Consider the following 21,582-nt stretch of genomic DNA (forward strand, 5'->3'; position numbering starts at 1 on the left):
TAACCTGATCAATCACTGTTTTTGGTAGAAATGATATTTTTACATGGCAAATAATTTACTAGCAGGTGTAGTAGAGTAATAGAAATCATACAGACCCAACAGTCATGACAGGCATGCTGCTGATTCTGTGTAATTCAATCACCTGTTCAAAATAATAGCAGTGTGGAGTTCGATGAGTGAGGTCATTCATTCTTTGAAAAACAGATGGCAGTTATTGCCCTTATTTAAGGAAGGAAGGAAGGCAGCACATGTCGTACCTGCCGGTTACAGTGCATTTCTCTCTGAAATTCTAAGGAAAGTGGGTCGTTCCAGACATTGTTCAGAAGAACAGCGTACCTTGATCAAAAAGTTGATTGGAGAGGGGAAAACCTATAAAGAAGTGCAGACAATGATAGGCTGCTCAGCTTAAATGATCGCAAATGCTTTAAAATGGCAGCCAAAAGCTGAAAGATGTGTAAGAAAGTGAAAAACTACCATTCAAATGGATAGAAGAAAAAACAAAATGGCGAGGACTCGGCCAACAATCAGCTCCAGGAAGATCAGAGAAGGTGTAAAGTTCCCTGTGAGTCCTGATACAATGAGAAGACTCCTATGTGAAGCCAAGCGATCTGCAGGAAGCCCCCGCAAAGTCCCACTGCTGGAAACAAGAAATGTGCTAAAGAGCACATTGACGGCCTAAAGAGACATTCTGTGGACTGATGGAAGTAAGATTGCTCTTTTTGGGTCTAGTGGCCGGAGACAGTTTGTCAGACGACCCCCAAACACTGAATTCAGCCCCAGTACACTGTGAAGACAGTAAAGCATGGTGGACAAGCATCATGATATGGGGATGTGTCTCATACTACGGTGTTGGGCCTATTTATCGCAGACCAGGGATCACGGATCAGTCTGAATCCATCAGAATACTTGAAGAGGTCATGTGCCTTATGCTGAAGAGGAAAAGCCCTTGAGATGGGTGCTCCAACAAGACAACGACCCCAAACACACCAGTAAACGTCCAACATCTTGGTTCCAGACCAACAAGACTGACGTCATGGAGCGGCCGCCCGATCCCCGGATCTTAATCCAATAGAAAACTTGTGGGTGACATCAAAAATGCAGTTTCTGAGGCAAAACCAAGAAATAGAGAAGAACTGTGGGATGTCGTCCAATCCTCCGGGGCTGGAATACCTGGTCACAGGGGCAGAAGGTGGTGACTCCGAGCAGCACAGACGTCCAGCCGTTCTCAGAGACAGCGGGTATACAACTAGATATTAGTGACGGGATTCAGAGGGAAGGAAAGCTTCAGACATTTCTCAGTTTATAAAGAAGAATACAAACACTGCTATTTTGAACAGTCTAATCACTTTTCTTCAATTTTTTTTTTATTTTTTTTTAGAGGAATAACATAAATTTGATATATTTTTCTTCAGGTTTTGATTTGGAATAGAATGTGTAGTGTTCCCAATGCATCTGTGTGGATGGAAATAGAAGCCATCAGAAGGATTTGGAGCTTTAATCACTTTTTTTAAACACACTGCTATTATTTTGAACACAACTAAGTCAATGTGGACGGATCCGTCTTGGCTATGTTAAAGATAATACAAACGGATCCGTTCTGAACGGATCAGTCTGTGCAGATCCATGACGAAGCCGCACCAAACGTGAGTGTGAAAGTAGCCTTAGGAAATTAGCAAAATCGTGAGCCGTCTCAAAGAGGAAAAGATAACCGTCCGCAGGCTTTTTGCCCCTTGTACGGAGCAGGGTTTGGTAGGTGAGAGGCCATTGATGGGGGGTCTGGTGGGCACCATACCCCAAACTCCACAGTTAGAAATGGTACCTCAAATGCTTATTGCATCGTTGTCACTCTCTACCCCTTCAGACCCTGCACTAGGCTTTTTTTTTTTTCCCCTTTTTATTTTGATTTTACTGCTTGGTTTTTAAAGGGAGACTGTCATCAAAGTTTCACCTTTTTAACCCTTCCCATAGCTTTCTAGCAGCCTTAGTTAATAAAAACGTTACTTTTATGAGCAATCCTGGACTTATAAAACCGGCAAAAGACATCTTAGCATATGCAATTGAGGGCTCGCAAGTGCCCAGGGGCGGCGTTACCCTCGTAGGTGCCCAGCTAGCTCAGCCTTATCGTCGCTTCCCCCCGCCCATTCTTTCCCTCTGACCGCCCATCTACTTCTTGTTTCGCCGAGATCCCGTGCCTGCGCACTCAGTCCGTCGGCCGGCGCATGCGCACTGCAATGCCCATTCCTTGTACGGCATCACAGTAATTAATGCGCATGCGCCGGCCGACGGACTGAGTGCGCAGGCGCGGGATCTCGGCGAAACAAGAAGTAGATGGGCGGGCAGAGGGAAAGAATGGGCGGGGGGAAGCGACGATAAGGCTGAGCTAGCTGGGCACCTACGAGGGTAACACCGCCCCTGGGCACTTGCGAGCCCTCATTTGCATATGCTACTAAGATGTTTTTTGCCGGTTTTAAAAGTCCAGGATTGCTCATAAAGGTAACGTTTTTATTAACTGTAAGGCTGCTAGAAAGCTACGGGAAGGGTTAAAAAGGTGAAACTTTGATGACAGACTCCCTTTTAATGACTGTTCGTATTGGTCCTCAGGGACCCAAAATTCATGGAGAGGACTTTGAAGCTGCCCGGTTCTCAGCCCTTAGAGGTGATTGAAGCTGTGTACAAAAGCCTAATAACGGAGCGGCCCAAGAGCTGGGCAGACTGCTTGTCCTGGGCCTGTAACCACTGGCATACCCAGTACTCCAACAACATCCGACAGCTGCTGCACAACTTCCCTCCGGAACAGGTGAGCAGACGTTGACCTTGCGCTCCTTATCGAAATACTGGACGCTGGAGAATCGGTAGCGACACCTGGGTTTTGTTTTTGTCTTTTTAGCTGACCTCTACTGGTACACCCTTCTGGTCTGGCCCCAAAAGATGTCCTCACTCCCTGTCCTTCGATGGAAACGTAGTAAGTGCTTCCGTCTTGCGTCTGGATGTTTCTGTGGTGGGGTGTATAAGGGTGACTTATGCTCTCCGTGTTACCTTCACAGCCCTTGCACTTGGATTACGTCCTCGCAGCTGCTAACCTCTTTGCACAATCCTATGGTATTGCTGGATCCACGGACAGAGCTGCCGTCTTGGACCTCCTCAAATCTATCAAAGTGATAGAGTTCACCCCCAAATCCGGAGTAAAGATCCACGTATCTGACCAAGAGATGCAGAATGCACACGCCTCCCTGGGTATGAGGTTTTATTTTTATGCAAGGGAGAATTTGGGGGGGGGGTGTATTAACCCTTTGAGGACATGCCGATATTCCGTGTTCGTTCACATAGCCACTTGAGGGCTTGTTGTTTTTTGAGGGACAGCTTGTACTTTTTTAGTGGCACCGTTTAATATCGCATGCAGTGTGGTGGGAAGCTGGAAAAGAATTCCAAATGGAGTGGAATAGGAAAGAAAAAACAAATGCGCACAGTTTTATGGTTTTCGCTTTTACAATTACGATAACCACATTTTATATAGTTTTTCATTTCAATACGATTATATTGTGATAATTAATGTGTTTTGGGGCATGGCTGCAAATTTTTTAATTTTGTTTATATGGGGAAAGGTGGGTTATTAAAATTTTATATATATATATATATATATATATATATATATATATATATATATATATATATATTTTTTTTTTCTACCGTATTTTCCGGCGTATAAGACGACCCCCAACTTTTCCATTCAAAATATAGGGTTTGGGCTATACTCGCCGTATAAGACTACCCCTGAATACCCAGCCCTCCCTGTCCTCAAGACGATCTTCTCCAGTCCAGGGAACTGACTGGTATCTGTGGATGGCACTGTTATGAGGAGGGGGATCTGTGGATGACACTATATAGCATCTTATGCTAAATGTGACATTCACAGATCCACCCTATGACAGTGTCATCCACAGATCCCCCTCCCCATGACAGTGTCATCCACAGATCCCCCTCCCCATGACAGTGTCATCCACAGATCCCCCTCCCCATGACAGTGTCATCCACAGATCCCCCTCCCCATGACAGTGTCATCCACAGATCCCCCTCCCCATGACAGTGCCATCCACAGATCCCCCCCTCCCCATGACAGTGTCATCCACTGATCCCCCCCTCCCCATGACAGTGTCATCCACTGATCCCCCCCTCCCCATGACAGTGTCATCCACTGATCCCCCCCCTCCCCATGACAGTGTCATCCACTGATCCCCCCCCCTCCCCATGACAGTGTCATCCACTGATCCCCCCCTCCCCATGACAGTGTCATCCACAGATCCCCCTCCCCATGACAGTGCCATCCACAGATCCCCCTCCCCATGACAGTGCCATCCACAGATCCCCCTCCCCTCGACAGTGCCATCCACAGATCCCCCTCCCCTCAGAGGAGTATACATTTATTAACTGTAATCTTTAACTTTAAATCAGCGCTCATCTCTTTACTAGGGTACCTTACTCTCAGCTCCGATAACAGGCAGTGCGGGCGGCGCTCACTCACTGACGTCACACGCCTGCGCCGCCTAGTGAGTGAGCGCCGCCCACACTGCCTGTTATCGGAGCTGAGAGTAAGGTACCCTAGTAAAGAGATGAGCGCTGATTTAAAGTTAGTTACGGATTACAGTTAATAAATGTATACTCCTCTGAGCCGTGGGTCCCTGTATATTCTAACCCCCAGGCAAGCGTCCCTGTCACCATGGGAACGCCTGGGGGTTAGAATATACCATCGGATCTGAGTATACCCGCCGTATAGGATGACCCCCGACTTTTGAAAAGAATTTCTAGTGTTAGAAAGTCGTCTTATACGCCGGAAAATACGGTATTTTTTTTTTTTTCTAAGCCCTCTTAGGGGGCTTAAATATGCAATTTTCAGATCGCTCCTCCCTTGCACTGCGGTGTATTAGCATTGTAGTTTATTACCCTGCCACCTGCAGGCCTCCATAAGAACTACAGCTGTAACAGCATAGAACTCTCCAAAGACCCCTGCTATTAACACAAACGAATGGCTTCCCGATCTCAGCGCAGAGAAACCGTTCAGGCTCCGGGAGTGCAACCGGAGCAGGTGCCGTCTATAAAGAGATGCCATCAAGAGGTTAATGGCTTCATTAGGAGAAACCTTACTGAGATGAACAACGCAACTGGTGACCTAACTGGGTGATTTGTTTCGTAGACGACAGTCGCCTGGAGGAGCTGAAGCAGGGTCTCCCTACGCCGGAGTGCCTTTCTGGTTTCAAAATGTATCCCATCGATTTTGAAAAGGTAAAGTAATCCCAGACGTTCGCTTTAGAGGGGCTGTTCAGTTTGGACAATCCTGTTTTTGATTAGAGCGGTCTTGTAACAATCAGCTGATGGTGGGCTATCCCGCTACTGGGACCCCCGCTCACTTAGCAAGTGCTGAGCGCTCTCCCGCAGCCACAGGCGGAAAACAACATTCGGGTTTGTCCAGATGCAGCGGAGTATTTCCCCCTGTGGATGAATCCAGCACAAAACCTGTGTGGTGTAGGGATCTTGCTGCGGAGTGAGCATGCCGCCGATCTGAACGTTTACCACCAGCATGGCGATGAGGTTTTACAAATCGCTGGCCCCCTCTGCATGTCTAATCAAGCCAACTAATTGATGGCCTGTCTGGAAGGCATGGATTCCCAAGGTCCTCCATAGGGAGAGAGAACTTTTGAAGCTGTTTTCTGCCTGCACAGAAGTCCCAAGCAGGGTAATTGATGGTTCAGCTTTTTTTTTTTTTTTTTAAAAGGCGCATCCCATCTCACACTTTGGGGGCATATTGCTGATCTGTGCGGGTCCCACTTCTTGTAACGCAGCCGGCAAAGTGGTGGCAGGCAGTGCCGTGTCCGGCCACCACCACGCATTCCCTATTGGCCTGCCGAAAATAGCCAAGCAGCACGCTCGGCTATGTTTCAGAATCTCCAAATGCGCGGCCACAGCTACTATTCACTTCTATGGGGCCAGCGGAAATAGCCAAGCCAGTGCTCGGCTATTTTCGGCAGCCCCCATAGAAATGAATGGAGGGCAGTTGCGCATACGCGGTGCACCCTCCTTCCCCTTGCCGGCTGCATTTACGAAACCCTCCTTCACCTCTTGGACTCGCACCTATCAGACAATGGGGGCTTATCCCAGCGATATGCCCTTATTGTCTGAGATGAGGAAAACCCCTTTAAATGATATCTCTGGACAAGGTAAAGGGCCGATCCCCCTACACCGCAAATGATTAGGATTAGGCCATATGCACACAACCATATTTTTGGTCTGCATCCGGTCTACGTTTTTTGCAGTGTATCCCTGTTTCACAGCCCCGCAAAAAAAAAAAACCGCACATTGGCATTTCTAACATGGGGCAGAACACGCAGGAGGATAAATGCAGTGTGCACATGGACGATATTCGTGTTTTGCGGACAGCAAAAACTGATAAGGTCGTGAGCGTGAAGCCTTACGGTGCTGTCACATTCCGCCCTCTTCGTACCGGCTCCTTCATAATTGTCTGTTTTTATAGGATGATGACACAAACTTTCATATGGACTTCATTGTGGCAGCTTCTAACTTGCGAGCCGAAAATTATGACATCCCACCTGCGGACCGTCACAAGGTAGGTGCTCGCGTGTGAAGGAGCTTCCCTTCAGTCATAGGTCTAGTGTCCTTCCCTAATATCAGCGAGAGCGCACGCGCATGGCATCCACTGGAGGTAAACCAGATACGTTTGACGGATATGCCAAGAGCTTTCCAAGTGCGTGCGCCAAACATCCACCATCAGAGGTGGTCACATTCGACATGACGGTGATTTCTGGTGCATCTGGTCTAGTAACATTATTGGGGGGCCCCCATAGCTTGTAGACTAGTAGTAAAAGCATGAACTGAGGCGTTGGGTTACGTTCTGCCCTTGATTGCAGCCCTCATCTGCCTTTTGCAGAGCAAGCTGATAGCAGGCAAGATCATTCCCGCCATCGCCACCACCACGGCGGCAGTGGTCGGCCTCGTGTGTTTGGAGCTCTACAAGATTGTTCAAGGACACAAGAAGATAGAGTCCTTCAAGAATGGCTTCATGAACTTGGCCCTGCCCTTCTTTGGCTTCTCCGAGCCCATTGCAGCACCGAAGCACAAGGTGAGTTGTCGCCCGACGTCATTAACTCTGCGTTTTCCTTTCTCGTTGAGCTTCACTAAGCACCGGTTTGATCTCTTTCCAGTACTACGATCATGAATGGACTCTCTGGGACCGGTTCGAAGTCAAGGGCATCCAGGACAACGGTGAGGAGATGACGCTGAAACAGTTTTTGGACTACTTTAAGGTAAGCCTCCCTGGAGTAGAAGTGACACTTCGAGGTGCCGCAGAAGGTCCCCTAGCGCTGCGGTGAGGGAGACATGAATCAGTTTGCCCATGTCATCTGCTTGGGTGACTAGCTGTCACTGATTAACTAGCTGGTGATGTATAAACCTGGTATGTTTTATTGTTTACAGGACGAACATAAACTGGAGATCACAATGTTGTCGCAGGGAGTATCCATGCTCTACTCCTTCTTCATGCAAGCCGCCAAGCTGAAGGAACGTCTAGAACTCCCGTTAGTATCCTCCACCATTTCTTCTTCTTCATGATTTTAGTTGGTGGGGGGCCTGAGATAGAGCAGTCGGAGTTTATACAACATGGGTTCATTGGTACATCTTTGTAGGACGCGCTCCTCTGTTAGCCAGAGCTTAGAGCAATTACGAACAGCGTCCGTCTCTCTGGAGGACGCCGCAGCGTCAGTGCGTTACACTGGGCACCATGTAATGTTTCATTTCCCCTGTGGTGGCGCTTCAGGGGAAGGGAACACTTAACTTCCCGTACAGCTGATCGCAGAGATTTTGGGGGGGGGGTTTAAGAGGTTTCATAAGCCGCCATATTGTGTGCACTGGAGTTGGAGGAGCCAAATTTAAGAGGCACAGGTGTTTGAATACATTTTCTGTTGGAAGTTAGGAGTGAATTTCTAGTACTTTGGTCTAGATGGGTGTTACCAGTTGGGGATGTGTCCCTGTACAGTCTGACGTTATCCAATCAGTGCTGCCAGTGTCAGACTGTGCAGGGACACCCCCCTTCCCCAACAGGTAACACCCATTTGGACCATACTGCTAGTAATTCATTCATTACTTCTAGCAGGCATGGCACAACACAGACTAGAGGAATAGATGCTCCGGAATTGTTACATAGAGGAAGGGTTTGTATGAGATTGCAAAGAAATGGACCCAATTTATCGGTTTCTGGGAAAGCCGGGTAATGGCCAGTGTGCTCATGGCAACCCCAACTCTTATGCCCTGTGCGTCGTCTTCTAATTCCTCCCTATTAGACTTGGTGCAACCGTATTATACATAGGCACCTGCTTACTTCCATGGGTGTGCCATATAACTCAAGTGCATGTTGACAGCAGCTTCTAGGGGCGGCTGGTAGCTTCAGCAAGTCGATCCCGAGAATCGGCTGGGGGCGGCGGGTCCCGAGAATCGGCTGATCGCTGGGGGCGGCGGGTCCCGAGAATCGGCTGATCGCTGGGGGCGGCGGGTCCCGAGAATCGGCTGATCGCTGGGGGCAGCGGGTCCCGAGAATCGGCTGATCGCTGGGGGCGGCGGGTCCCGAGAATCGGCTGATCGCTGGGGGCGGCGGGTCCCGAGAATCGGCTGATCGCTGGGGGGCGGCGGGTCCCGAGAATCGGCTGATCGCTGGGGGGGCGGCGGGTCCCGAGAATCGGCTGATCGCTGGGGGGCGGCGGGTCCCGAGAATCGGCTGATCGCTGGGGGGCGGCGGGTCCCGAGAATCGGCTGATCGCTGGGGGGCGGTGGGTCCCGAGAATCGGCTGGGGGCCGTGGGGTGAGGGCTTATTACTCAGCCTTTCCTGACTTGTACGTGACTGGTTATGCAGAGGACTGGCACCAGACTCTCCCAGTGACTCTGTGGTATCTCTTCTCTTGCAGGATGACCGAAATTGTCACAAAGGTTTCCAGGAAGAAGATCGGGAGACACGTGAAAGCTCTAGTGTTCGAGCTCTGCTGCAATGACGACGACGGAGGGGATGTGGAGGTCCCCTATGTCCGCTACACAATCCGTTGAGGGCCACCAGATCTCCAGCTGCAGTGCACGTTGGGGAAGGGATAGCTGGAGCAGATCGGAAATGGGCACAGGATTTGGGGGGGGGGGGGGGGGTGAATTTTGAGGAATTAAAAAAGAAAAAAAAGTTTCGGGAGTTTGACTCTTCTACTGCTATTAACCCTTCAGTGTGGTGAAGGGAACATGACTAAGAAAGGGGGGGAGGGGGGGTGCACGACTCATCTTAATGTAACCCTATCACCTGTCTGGTATCATGTGAGGTTTGTGATCATTTTCTGTACATGACCATTTTTAACACTTAGATCCAACTAACCAGCACCCTGTCCTCTCGCCTGCACTCCAACACCCCTTTAGAGGTGCTTACTCCCAAGCTCCCCCCTCCCGAACCTGTCCAGTCTCCTCCGCCATTCTTTCCGAGAGGCTCCAGACACCGATGACATTTCCTGCTCCATGTATTTGTACCGCTAGTCGTTTAGTGCACCTGCCGCATGTGGCGCCATCTGCTGGAAGGAGGGTTGTTGGGAATTAAGCTGGAGACATCTGTGCCCTCACTTGTAAGACCAGCTGCATGGGGAGCATACCATAAATTTTTCTTTTCTTTTTGCCTTGCCCACACCATCCAGACCACGCCGGTGACCTGAGGGCTGAAGAGCAGTGAGATAGAGCTTTAGTGTAATGAGAAATACAGTACTGCTGTTCTTGTAGAAATGTCTCTTTATACTGTGTTTGAAATCTGAAAAAAAATAAAATAAGAAAGGAATGAATTTCTGACACATCGATCTCTTCTTTATATATCAGCGCCTTACATCGTCTACCAGTCCTAGATCATACTCCAGAGCTGCACTTCATATTCTGCTGGTGCAGTCACTGTGTACATACATTACTTATCCTGAGTTACATCCTGTATTATACTCCAGAGCTGCACTCACTATCCTGCTGGTGCAGTCACTGTGTACATACATTACTTATCCTGTACTGATCCTGAGTTATATCCTGTATTATACTCCAGAGCTGCACTCACTATTCTGCTGGAGCAGTCACTGTGTACATACATTACTTATCCTGTACTGATCCTGAGTTACATCCTGTATTATACTCCAGAGCTGCACTCACTATTCTGCTGGAGCAGTCACTGTGTACATACATTACTTATCCTGTACTGATCCTGAGTTACATCCTGTATTATACTCCAGAGCTGCACTTCATATTCTGCTGGTGCAGTCACTGTGTACATACATTACTTATCCTGAGTTACATCCTGTATTATACTCCAGAGCTGCACTCACTATTCTGCTGGAGCAGTCACTGTGTACATACATTACTTATCCTGTACTGATCCTGAGTTACATCCTGTATTATACTCCAGAGCTGCACTCACTATTCTACTGGTGGAGTCACTGTGTACATACATTATGTTACTTAGGCCTCATGCACACGACCGTTTGTGTGCATTCGTGGCCGTTTTCAGTTTTTTTTTCGCGGACCCATTGACTTTCAATGGGTCCGTGGAAAAATCGGAAAATGCACCGTTTTGCAGCCGCATCTGTGATCCGTGTTTCCGGTCCGTCAAAAAAATATGACCTGTCATATTTTTTTGACGGACAACGGTTCACGGACCCATTCAAGTCAATGGGTCTGTGAAAGAACACGGATGCACACAAGATTGGCATCCATGTCCTTGATCCGTGGCCGTAGGTTACTTTTTCAGAGCTGAGTTTTCACTTCTTGAAAACTCAAATCCGACAGTATATTCTAACACAGAGGCGTTCCCATAGTGATGGGGACGCTTCTAGTTAGAATATACTGAGAACTGTGTACATGACTGCTGCCTGGCAGCCCCCGATCTCTTACAGGGGTCTGTGATCCGCACAATTAACCCCTCAGGTACTGCACCTGAAGGGGTTAATTGTGCATATCATAGCCCCCTATAAGAGATCAGGGGCTGCCAGGCAGCAGACCCCCCCTCCCTCCCCAGTTTTAATTTCATCGGTGGCCAGTGCGGCCCCCCTCAGTATATTGTATTATTTTCATTGGTGGCACAGTGTGCGCCCCTCCCTCCCTCTATTGTATTATCATTGGTGGCCAGTGTGCACCGCCCCCCCCTCTATATTGTATTAACATCATTGGTGGCCAGTGTGCGGCCTCCCCCCCCCCCCCGATCATTGGTGGCAGCGGAGAGTTAGAAGCATCATACTTACCTGCGAGCTGCGCTGTCTGTGACCGGCCGGGAGCTCCTCCTACTGGTAAGTGACAGATCATTAAGCAATGCGCCGCACAGACCTGTCACTTACCAGTAGGAGGAGCTCCCGGCCGGTCACAGACAGCGCAGCAGGTAAGTATGATGCTTCTAACTCTCCGCTCCCACCAATGATCGGGGGGGGGGGAGGCCGCACACTGGCCACCAATGATATTAATACAATCGGGGGGGGGCGCTCACTGTGCCACCGATGAAAATAATACAATAGAGGGAGGGGGGGGGGGCGCACTGGCCACCAATGAAATTAAAACTGGGGAGGGAGGGGGTCTGCTGCCTGGCAGCCCCTGATCTCTTATAGGGGGCTATGCTATGCACAATTAACCCCTTCAGGTGCAGCACCTGAGGGGTTAATTGTGCGGATCACAGCCCCCTGTAAGAGATTGGGGGCTGCCAGGCAGCAGGGGGCAGTCATGTACACAGTTCTCAGTATATTCTAACTTGAAGCGTCTCCATCACCATGGGAACGCCTCTGTGTTAGAATATACTGTCGGATCTGAGTTTCACGATGTAACTCAAATCCGATGGTATATTCTAACATAGAGGCGTTCCCATGGTGATGGGGACGCTTCAAGTTAAAATATACCATCGGATTGGAGAAAACTCAGATCCTATGGTATATTAACTCCTGACTTTACATTGAAAGTCAATGGGGGACGGATCCGTTTGAAATTGCACCATATTGTGTCAACGTCAAACGGATCCGTCCCCATTGACTTGCATTGTAATTCAGGATGGATCCGTTTGGCTCCGCGCGGACACCAAAACGACTTTTTTTCTCATGTCCGTGGATCCTCGAAAAATCAAGGAAGACCAACGGACGTGAAAAAATACTGTCGTGTGCATGAATGAGGCCTTAGTCTACTTTCACACTGGCGTTTTGGTTTCCGTTTGGGATATCCGTTCAGGGCTCTCACACGCGGTCCAAAACGGATCAGTTTTGCTCTAATGCATTCTGTATGGAAAATTATCCACTCAGAATGTATCAGTTTGCCGCCGTTTAGTCTTAATTCCGCTTGCAGCGTTTTTGGTGTCCGCCTAAAAAAGTGGAGCCAAATGGATCCGTCCTGGCACACAATATAAGTCAATGGGGACGGATCCGTTTTCACTAACACAATAGAAAACGGATCCGTCCCCCATTGACTTTAAATGGTGTTCAAGACGGATCAGTCTTGGCTATGTTACAGATAATACAAACTGATCCGTTCTGAACGGATGCAGACGGTTGTATTATCTGAACGGATCCGTCCATGACTGATCCGCACAAAACGCGAGTGTGAAAGTAGCCGTATCCTGTATTATACTCCACCAGCAGAATAGTGAGTACAGCTCTGGAGTCACCGTGTACATACATTACTTGTCCTGTACTTTACTCCAGAGCTGCACTCACTATTCTGCTGGTGCAGTCACTGTGTACATACATTACTTATCCTGAGTTACATCCTGTATTATAGTCCAGAGCTGCACTCACTATTCTGCTGGTGCACTCACTGTGTACATACATTACTTATCCTGTACTGATCCTGAGTTACATCCTGTATTATACTCCAGAGCTGCACTCACTATTCTGCTGGTGCAGTCACTGTATACTTACATTACTTATCCTGTACTGATCCTGAGTTACATCCTGTATTATACTCCAGAGCTGCCCTCACTATTCTGCTGGTGGAGTCACTGTGTACATACATTACATTATTTATCCTGTACTGATCGAGAGTTACATCCTGTATTATACTCCAGAGCTGCACTCACTATTCTGCTGGTGCAGTCACTGTGTACATACATTACTTATCCTGTACTGATCCCGAGTTACATCCTGTATTATACTCCAGAGCTGCACTCACTATTCTGCTGGTGCAGTCACTGTGTACATACATTACTTATCCTGTACCGATCCTGAGTTACATCCTGTATTGTACTCCAGAGCTGCACTCACTATTCTGCTGGTTGCTACACTTTGACATATTGAAGCACCACAGACAGTACAGAACAGATGTCTTTTGCAGCAATGAATAGAAGTCGTGCATGAGGTGAATATCGCATACACGGCAGTGATGAGGATGTGTGAATGCTGCCCAGAAAGTAGGTGAAAGGTTAACCCTTCATATGGTTGGGAGCGTATTACATAAAACTCAGTGTAAGTAGAGGCTCACGCACGCGTCGTGAATATGGCCGGTCTACAGTTCCAGAACCGCAGCTGCATGATGTGATGGTAGTGTGTAAGGGATATCTACAGCCTGCTTTTCCTTTTGGCCTAAATAAAAATGGCGACTTTATCGCTTAGGTCATGTGACCAGCGCACTTCTTGTACGTCACCATGCACTGGCGGGCCTGTCAGGCTTCTGATTGGATGGTTTTAGGCGTCAATCACATCCTCTTCCTGTCACTCGGGCGTTCCTCCGCTTCTGTTCTCTATTGGCTCCCCGAGCTGTCAGTCTTGGGCGGTGCTCGTTCTGATTGGCAGAGAGAACGGATGCTTGACACGTCACAGCTGATCGGACGGGTGGAAGCAGCGGGACAGAGCGGAAGGTAAGTGGGCTCTTAACGGGGACGGAGTTTGAACCGGGGGCCTAGTTTGGCACCGAGCAGTCGCTGAGGAGTAGAAGGCTCTTTGTTTCGAAGCGGATTCGGGTTTTAGGGTGTTTCCCGCCTGTATATGTGTGTGTGTCAGATGACGTCGGCAGAAAGGTGCATTACGTCACGGGAGGGTGTGGGGGAAGTCCTGTATCGGCTTCAGGGGCTGATTGTGAAAGAGAGCAGTGTTTAGAAGGAAGTAAGGGAATGCTGACGTCGTGAGGTGTGAATGACGTCATGACGTGTGGGCGGGGCTAGGGGAGTAGGAAATACACAATTCTGATGTGCTAGGGAATGTTAGATGAGCGCTGCTGATATCACCCAGGGCTTAAAGGGGTTGTCCACAATTGACCTGCCCTTTAACTCCCAGCTCCGCCCTAGCAATCCCCAAACTCGGGCTGAACACTTGTCTACTGTGCTTGTGCTGTCCTCCATTGTTTATAGCCATGCCTATGCATGATGTCATGTGCACCATATGATGTCATCTGAACAGAGGCTGTGTCATTGACTTTTGTGGGATTTGTGCACATTGAGAGAATTAAAGTGAGTGCAGCTCTGGAGTATAATACAGGATGTAATTCAGGGTCAGTACAGGATAACTAATGTATGTACACAGTGACTGCACCAGCAGAATAGTGAGTGCAGCTCTGGAGTATAATACAGGATGTAACTCCGGATCAGTACAGGATAAGTAATGTATGTACACAGTGACTGCACCAGCAGAATAGTGAGTGCAGCTCTGGAGTATAATACAGGATGTAACTCGGGATCAGTACAGGATAAGTAATGTAATGTATGTACACAGTGACTGCACCAGCAGAATAGTGAGTGCAGCTCTGGGGTATAATACAAGATGTAACTCAGGATCAGTACAGGATAAGTAATGTATGTACACAGTGCCTGCACCAGCAGAATAGTGAGTGCAGCTCTGGAGTATAATACAGGATGTAACTAAGGATCAGTACAGGATAAGTATTGTAATGTATGTACACAGTGACTCCACCAGCATTATAGTGAGTGCAGCTCTGGAGTATAATACAGGATGTAACTCAGGATTAGTACAGGATAAGTAATGTATGTACACAGTGACTGCACCAGCAGAATAGTGAGCGCAGCTCTGGAGTATAATACAGGTTGTAACTCAGGATCAGTACAGGATAAGTAATGTATATACACAGTGACTGCACCAGCAGAATAGTGAGTGCAGCTCTGGAGTATAATACTGGATGTTACTCGGGATCAGTACAGGATAAGTAATGTATGTACACAGTGACCGCACCAGCAGAATAGTGAGTGCAGCTCTAGAGTATAATACAGGATGTCACTCTGGATCAGTACAGGATAAGTAATGTATGTACACAGTGACTGCACCAGCAGAATAGTGAGTGCAGCTCTGGGGTATAATACAAGATGTAACTCAGGATCAGTACAGGATAAGTAATGTAATGTATGTACACAGTGACTGCACCAGCAGAATAGTGAGTGCAGCTCTGGAGTATAATACAGGATGTAACTCTGGATCAGTACAGGATAAGTAATGTATGTACACAGTGACTGCACCAGCAGAATAGTGAGTGCAGCTCTGGAGTATATTTGGATCAGCATTAGTATGGACACATGGAGGATGTCTATGCTGTTTGTAACATGTCCTACCCTTCTCTCCTCAGATATGGCTGCCATACGTAAAAAGCTTGTCATTGTGGGTGATGGCGCCTGCGGTAAGACCTGTCTGCTCATCGTATTCAGCAAGGACCAGTTCCCGGAGGTCTACGTGCCCACCGTCTTTGAGAATTATGTGGCTGACATCGAGGTCGACTCCAAACAGGTGAGAATAAGAGAGGGGGGCTTCATCACAGGCGGGGTCTGGGGTGCGATGCAAAGGAACCTCGCCCCCTTATAGGTGACCCACCCATTCTCTGCGTGTTCAGTACCAGGATCCGCTCCTGCAGGACATAGTGGACCCAGCACCTTTTAGAAGATCACATGGGTGGGGAGTAGAGACCCCACCAATATGCTATCAATATGTATTTAAGAACTGTGGTCATCTGATGTTTTATTTTTTTGCAGGTGGAGCTGGCTCTGTGGGATACCGCTGGCCAGGAGGACTACGATCGTCTCAGACCCCTGTCCTATCCGGATACTGATGTCATCCTCATGTGTTTCTCCATTGACAGCCCTGACAGTTTGGGTGAGTAAGGCCTCATGCACACGACCATATCCATTTTGCGGTCCGTGTGCCGCCTGCATTTATTTTTGTTTTTTTTGCGGACCAATTGATTTCAGTGGATCCGTGGTCTGCATTTTTTGCAGATGTTCTGCTTTTTTTGCGGAACAGACGTACGGAGGCGGAAAGCACGCGGATCATCTCTGTGCTTTCCGCATCCATATGTCTTTTCCGCAAAAAGATACAACATGTCCTATGCTGGGCTGCAAAATATACGGACCCTTTGAAATCAATGGATCCGCAAAAAGTGCAGATGCAACACGCACAGTATCAGTATTTTGCAGACTGTAAATTTGCCATACATTAAAGGGGTGGTCCCATCATATGAAATAAAGGCCATCGGTGGGGACGGACCTCTTCCGATTCTGAGATTGAAGGGGCCGGAGTGCTGCTTTACTGCTGTGGTCTGTGACGCTGACTGACCTGTTACATGTGCACTTGGCAGCTGAAGACGTCTGTGTTGGCCCCGTGTTCCTATGTGCCCGCATTGATGAGAAAAAATGCAAATGAGCCTCTAGGAGCAATGGGGGCGTGGCCGTTACACCTAGAGGCTCTGCTCTCTCTGCCACTGCAGTTTTATTGACAGGGCTGATGGTGATCACATTTACACTGCCTGGCCCTGACTTCTAAAGTGCAGAGGGCGTGGCAGTTGCAGAGAGAGAAGAGCCTCTAGGTGTAATGGTAACGCCCCCGTTGCTCCTAGAGGCTCATTTGCATTAAAAAAAAAAAATTCCAATCAATGCGGGCACATAGGAACACGGGACCGACACAGATGCCTTCAGCTGCCAAGCGCACATGTAACAGGTCAGCCGGTGTCATGTATGCTGAATCTTGTACGATGTTTGGTTGTGCCCCCTTCGCACCTATAGACAGAGGTCATTTGGGATCTTGAGTTTCTGTACTAAAGAAATAATGACACTTTGTTTCCAGAGAACATCCCTGAGAAGTGGACTCCGGAGGTGAAGCATTTCTGCCCCAACGTGCCCATAATATTGGTAGGAAACAAGAAGGATCTGAGGAATGACGAGCACACCCGGCGTGAGCTGGCCAAGATGAAGCAGGTGGGAGCGGCGCCGGCGGCACGGAGGGGTCGTAGTGGGAGGAAGAGCAGGATGTGTAGTCGGGTCTAAAGGAAAGCCTTTCAGTACATTAAAGGGGATGTCTGTGCTCTGATAAATAAATCTGATTGTACTGAGAATGGGAGGTAGTCACCGGGGGCATCTGCAGGGGGAGGGCTTTTCAGTCTCTTCTAGACACTGGAAACCTGGAGAAGCCCTTTAAAGAGGACCCGTCCCCTCTCTTAACACGTCTGTTTTAGTGACTACTTGCATCCCCCATGTAATGACATTTCTGGAGCATCTTTTTTTTCTGCCTTGTGCTGTTCCTCTGTTATTCCTCCGGGAGATCTTTGCACAAATTGCCAACTGGGTGTTTACCCTATACATTGTCAGATCGTATATGGACACACACCCAGTTATACAGTTCCAGGAGGAATAACAGAGGAACAGCACAGAGATCTAAGAAAAAGTCCTGCAGAATCCTGTGGCACACAAGTGCTGTCCTGTGTGTCTGCCTCTCACCTAGTGCAGCCTATGGAGGTCGGGCACTTGGTTGTCCAGCCTAGGAGCCAATAACCCCTATTGTTCTAACGTGTGGCCCATACTTGCCGGCCCTTCGCAAAATCCCCCCCCCCCCCCCCCCCATCCCCTTGCCGCTGCTTCTGGTCCCCGCAGGTACAGGAAGTGGCTTGGTTCAGGGCTTCAGGGGTCACATCTGCTTGAACCTCTGTAACGTAGCAGTGACTGCTGAGGCCTGTGATTGACTGCAGCGGTCACTGAACCAAGCCACTTCCTTGGCGCACCAGCGTGGGACTGCAGACGGGTGAGTGGATTTTTTTGTAAATGGACCACACATATTAGGGTCATAGGGGTTGCCTGCTCCTAGCCTAGACAACCCCTTTAAGGGGGCTACACTAGGGCACTAATGCATTTCTCACCTTGCTATAAGCCAGGGATGCTCAACCTGCGGCCCTCCAGCTTTGGTAAAACGACAACAGCTGGAGGGCCGCAGGTTGAGCATGCCTGCTGTAAGCGGTTTGGGGTCCCCTCCTATGCAGACAAAGTACTGACTACATGGTTGGATGCCTGTAGAAATATCTGCATCATTTCCAGTTTGCTATGGGAGAGCTGGCGCCAAGATTGACGTCGCTGTGGTCAGTAGTGGAAGCGGTGCCCTTTAAGAGAAGTAGCACTGGAGTCCAGAGTATTAGGTTGTCATGTAGGACATAAGGAGCCCATGCTGATCCTCTGCAGCAGAAAGGTCCAGCATGGTCACTTCTGATGGTGAGGTCTGTTGCAGAGTTTATTCTGTAGGGAATTTGAAGGTCTGCTGAGTTCCCCTTTAAGGGGAAGCGGTCAGGAGCTTCAAGCTGTCCGAACCACCGACTCCCCATTACTAACGCGGCGACTTCAGGGCCTAGCTCAGTTAGATTGACAGGTCTGTCTTTTCGTAGGTCAGAGTGAGACCTGTCAATCATACTGGGTGGGGAGCCACCCCCCTGACTCGTCTCCCTGTTCCCAGCTCTTTTCCCTGAAAAACGCCGCAGTACAACATGGCTGCTGGTAACAAGGGAGGCTGTCGGGATTTCATGCTGCCCATGGTTCAGGCAGAGTGACAAGTTCTCTTTAAAGGGGTTCTCTGGGTTCAGAGCTGAGCCATTTTCACCCAGGCAGCCCCCTGACTTGAGCATCGGAGCAGTTCATTCTCTGATGCTCTCCTTTGCCCTGCACTAAATCGCACAGGGCAAAGGCATTTTTTTGGAGATCCAGTGACGTAGCGGAGCTGCCAGGAAGCCCGGTGATGTCACCGGCACTGATAGGCGGGCTTTAGCGCGCTGCCCTAGCCAGTAAAACGGCTAGGGCAGCGCTAAATCACGCCCATCACAGCCGGTGATGTCACCGAACACACTGCCGGGCGGAAGCTTCCACCTGGCAGTGTGTGATTGCAAACAAGAGCCCTTGCCCTGCGCGATCTAGCGCAGGGCAAGGGAGCGCATCAGATGCTCCGATGCTAGCCTCAGGGGGGCTGCCGGGGAATGGTCGGTGCTGGGACATGGGAGAAGGGTGGATCCTCTAGAACTATGCACGTTGCTGACCTTGTTTCTCTGTACAGGAGCCGGTGAAGCCAGAAGAAGGCAGGGATATGGCAAATAGGATCAGTGCCTTTGGCTACCTGGAATGCTCTGCTAAAACAAAGGACGGTGTGCGGGAAGTGTTTGAGATGGCGACAAGAGCTGCCTTACAAGCCAAGAGAGGTCGCAAGAAGACCACGTGCAATCTCCTGTAAAGTGCGGCCAAACTGCAAAAGAAAGACCACCTCCCCCCATCGCCCCCTTCTTCACGCCCGCTCTCCGCTCTCTGCCCATCCAGCCCTGGTCTGTACCTTGGGCTGACGAGGGGGCCAGTGATGAAGCGGTGTACCACTCCTTCTATGTCAACCACACTTGCCTTACTGCAAAGGACCTTCCAAGAGGTCAGCGAGGGGAGGCGACGCCAACATCTGCCGCCCCTTCCCGCACCATGAGACGTGGTCGGTGCCATGCTCTGCAGGTTCCACCTACGGGGACCACGTTGTCGAGCTCAGGTGCCATACTTTTTAGGACTTTTTTTTTTTTTTTAAGGAGTTGGGGACATCTTTTGCAAGTTCTGGGGCGACGTGCCAGTGCCATGTTTTTCCTTGACCCCCTCTGCTGGTTTTCGGGGTCCGCGGTAGCAGAATTTTGGGGGATTTTTATTCTGCTTCACAAAAAAAACTGATCTTCCCTTTCTATATATATACAAATATATATATGTTTCAGATGTTTGTACGTGAGCGAGCTGGGCCGACTCATCGAAAGCAGAGACGGGCAACTTACTCTTCAGCTTTTGTGCTACTGCAAGCCCTGCTGGGATCTGTAGTTCCACAACACCTCAAGAGCTCTGGGAAGCTCCTCACTGCCTTACAGAGGGCACCGTTCAGCTGGCCGAGCCCCTGTGCTTCCGATGTCAGGATTGGGTTAAGAAACAGAAAAAGGAAGTGGTTTTGCAGAAGTGCGGAGCCCGCAGCGTCTCTGTGCCATATCACCTCTCCCCGATGTGTGGGCCTAGCCATCGCTTATTATTTTTTTTTTGTTTTTGTGCGTTTTAAAGATGTCTAATTTTATTCCTCTTTTAATGTTGATATGTTTTCATAAAGATTTACTGAATCCACCCTTTCTCAGCAAGCAGAATTTCACAATAAAGCTGTGTAGTCATGTTTAGTACCTCGCCTCTGGGATTTACTGATTATGGCGGGCAGGCAAACGAAAGAAGGGTTAAGGGGTCTGTCTGGGCTACAGATATTGATGCGCTATCCTCGGGTAGCACGCCCCGGCATACTGCACCGCGGCTCCCATTCACTTGCAGTTCCCCAGCACGGCCACTACACCATGTATGGATCTGCGTACACCGTAAAGTTTCCAGCGCCACGGCTGCCCGAAACAGATGATAAGGTGGCGGACCCCATCGGTCTGATACTGGGGACCTATCCTGGTGTAGCCCAGACAACCCCTATGGTCCAGGAAGAAGAGGTGCGAGGCACCACAGAAAGTTGTGTTCCTGAATACTTTCACATGTATTAAACAAGGTGACACATGCAGAGGAGATGGATCAGAGAGGTAGTCCAGAATTTGGAGGGGGGAAAAGCTACTTTCTTGTCGAAACACCGCCACCCCTGGTCCTAGGTTGGGTTTGGTATTGCAGCTCAGCTCCATTGACGTGAATAGGACTGAGCTGCAGCACCAGGCACAACCTGTGGACAGGTACGTTGATGTTTCTGGAAGAAAGCAGCAATGTATTTTTTCTAAATCTGGACAACCCCTTTAATGGGTATATGTGTTGTTTTCTGTCTTCTGGTATGTATTGGTAGGGGGACCCTCCCTTTCTCTAGTAAGGGTCTGCGTGCTGTACTCAGAGCTTTGCTGCAAGCCCCTAACCATATATTATAGACGCAGACCACCTGGTCTTCTGATTGAGGACTATCGCCCTATTAAAAGTGCACTTTCTCTTTAAGACAGGTGAAGTCTGCCAAGTGCATGGGTTCTAAGCAATCACCTTGAGTTCTGTACCTGTGGTATGTCCATAAGGTCCATGATTGGATCATTTCCACATCTGCGTACCGTGGAGCCAGTGAACCCCTATAATCAGCCATCAGTTTTGCAGGATGAGACCCCTCGGGTTGGCACCTCTTGCAGACCACCCTTTACATGGAAGAAAATGCATGGCACACAAATCATTTGTATGTATAGGAACATAAGGTAAAGTGGAGCAGTTGCCCAAAGCAACCGTTCAGCGCCGCCATGTGATGTGCTCAGGGAATCCTAGACCGGCAGATATCCTGGCAATGTCCGTGAAGGTG

General features: G+C 49.1%; 2 protein-coding genes across 3 annotated transcripts in view; both read left to right on the forward strand.

Annotated features, from left to right (window-relative positions):
• UBA1 (ubiquitin like modifier activating enzyme 1) overlaps positions 1 to 9,866 on the forward strand; it is a 33,509-nt gene extending 23,643 nt beyond the window's left edge. For both annotated transcript variants that reach the window (XM_040442784.1, XM_040442785.1), the window contains exons 18-26: positions 2,602 to 2,797; positions 2,888 to 2,962; positions 3,045 to 3,234; positions 5,189 to 5,277; positions 6,524 to 6,616; positions 6,938 to 7,129; positions 7,212 to 7,313; positions 7,483 to 7,583; positions 8,965 to 9,866. In XM_040442784.1, coding sequence (XP_040298718.1) covers positions 2,602 to 2,797; positions 2,888 to 2,962; positions 3,045 to 3,234; positions 5,189 to 5,277; positions 6,524 to 6,616; positions 6,938 to 7,129; positions 7,212 to 7,313; positions 7,483 to 7,583; positions 8,965 to 9,100 — 1,174 coding nt within the window. In that variant the 3' untranslated portion in view covers positions 9,101 to 9,866. The remainder of the gene's footprint in view (positions 1 to 2,601; positions 2,798 to 2,887; positions 2,963 to 3,044; positions 3,235 to 5,188; positions 5,278 to 6,523; positions 6,617 to 6,937; positions 7,130 to 7,211; positions 7,314 to 7,482; positions 7,584 to 8,964) is intronic.
• A 3,907-nt stretch (positions 9,867 to 13,773) lies between these two features.
• On the forward strand, positions 13,774 to 20,449 carry LOC121009570 (transforming protein RhoA-like). The gene is made up of 5 exons (XM_040442786.1): positions 13,774 to 13,880; positions 15,593 to 15,750; positions 15,993 to 16,113; positions 17,080 to 17,210; positions 19,321 to 20,449. Exons 2-5 carry the CDS (start codon positions 15,595 to 15,597, stop codon positions 19,492 to 19,494), a joined length of 582 nt encoding a protein of 193 aa, XP_040298720.1. The 5' UTR covers positions 13,774 to 13,880; positions 15,593 to 15,594; the 3' UTR covers positions 19,495 to 20,449.
• The last annotated feature ends 1,133 nt before the right edge of the window (positions 20,450 to 21,582 follow it).

Source organism: Bufo bufo, chromosome 8 (genome assembly GCF_905171765.1).
Source record: "Bufo bufo chromosome 8, aBufBuf1.1, whole genome shotgun sequence".
NCBI lineage: Eukaryota > Metazoa > Chordata > Amphibia > Anura > Bufonidae > Bufo > Bufo bufo.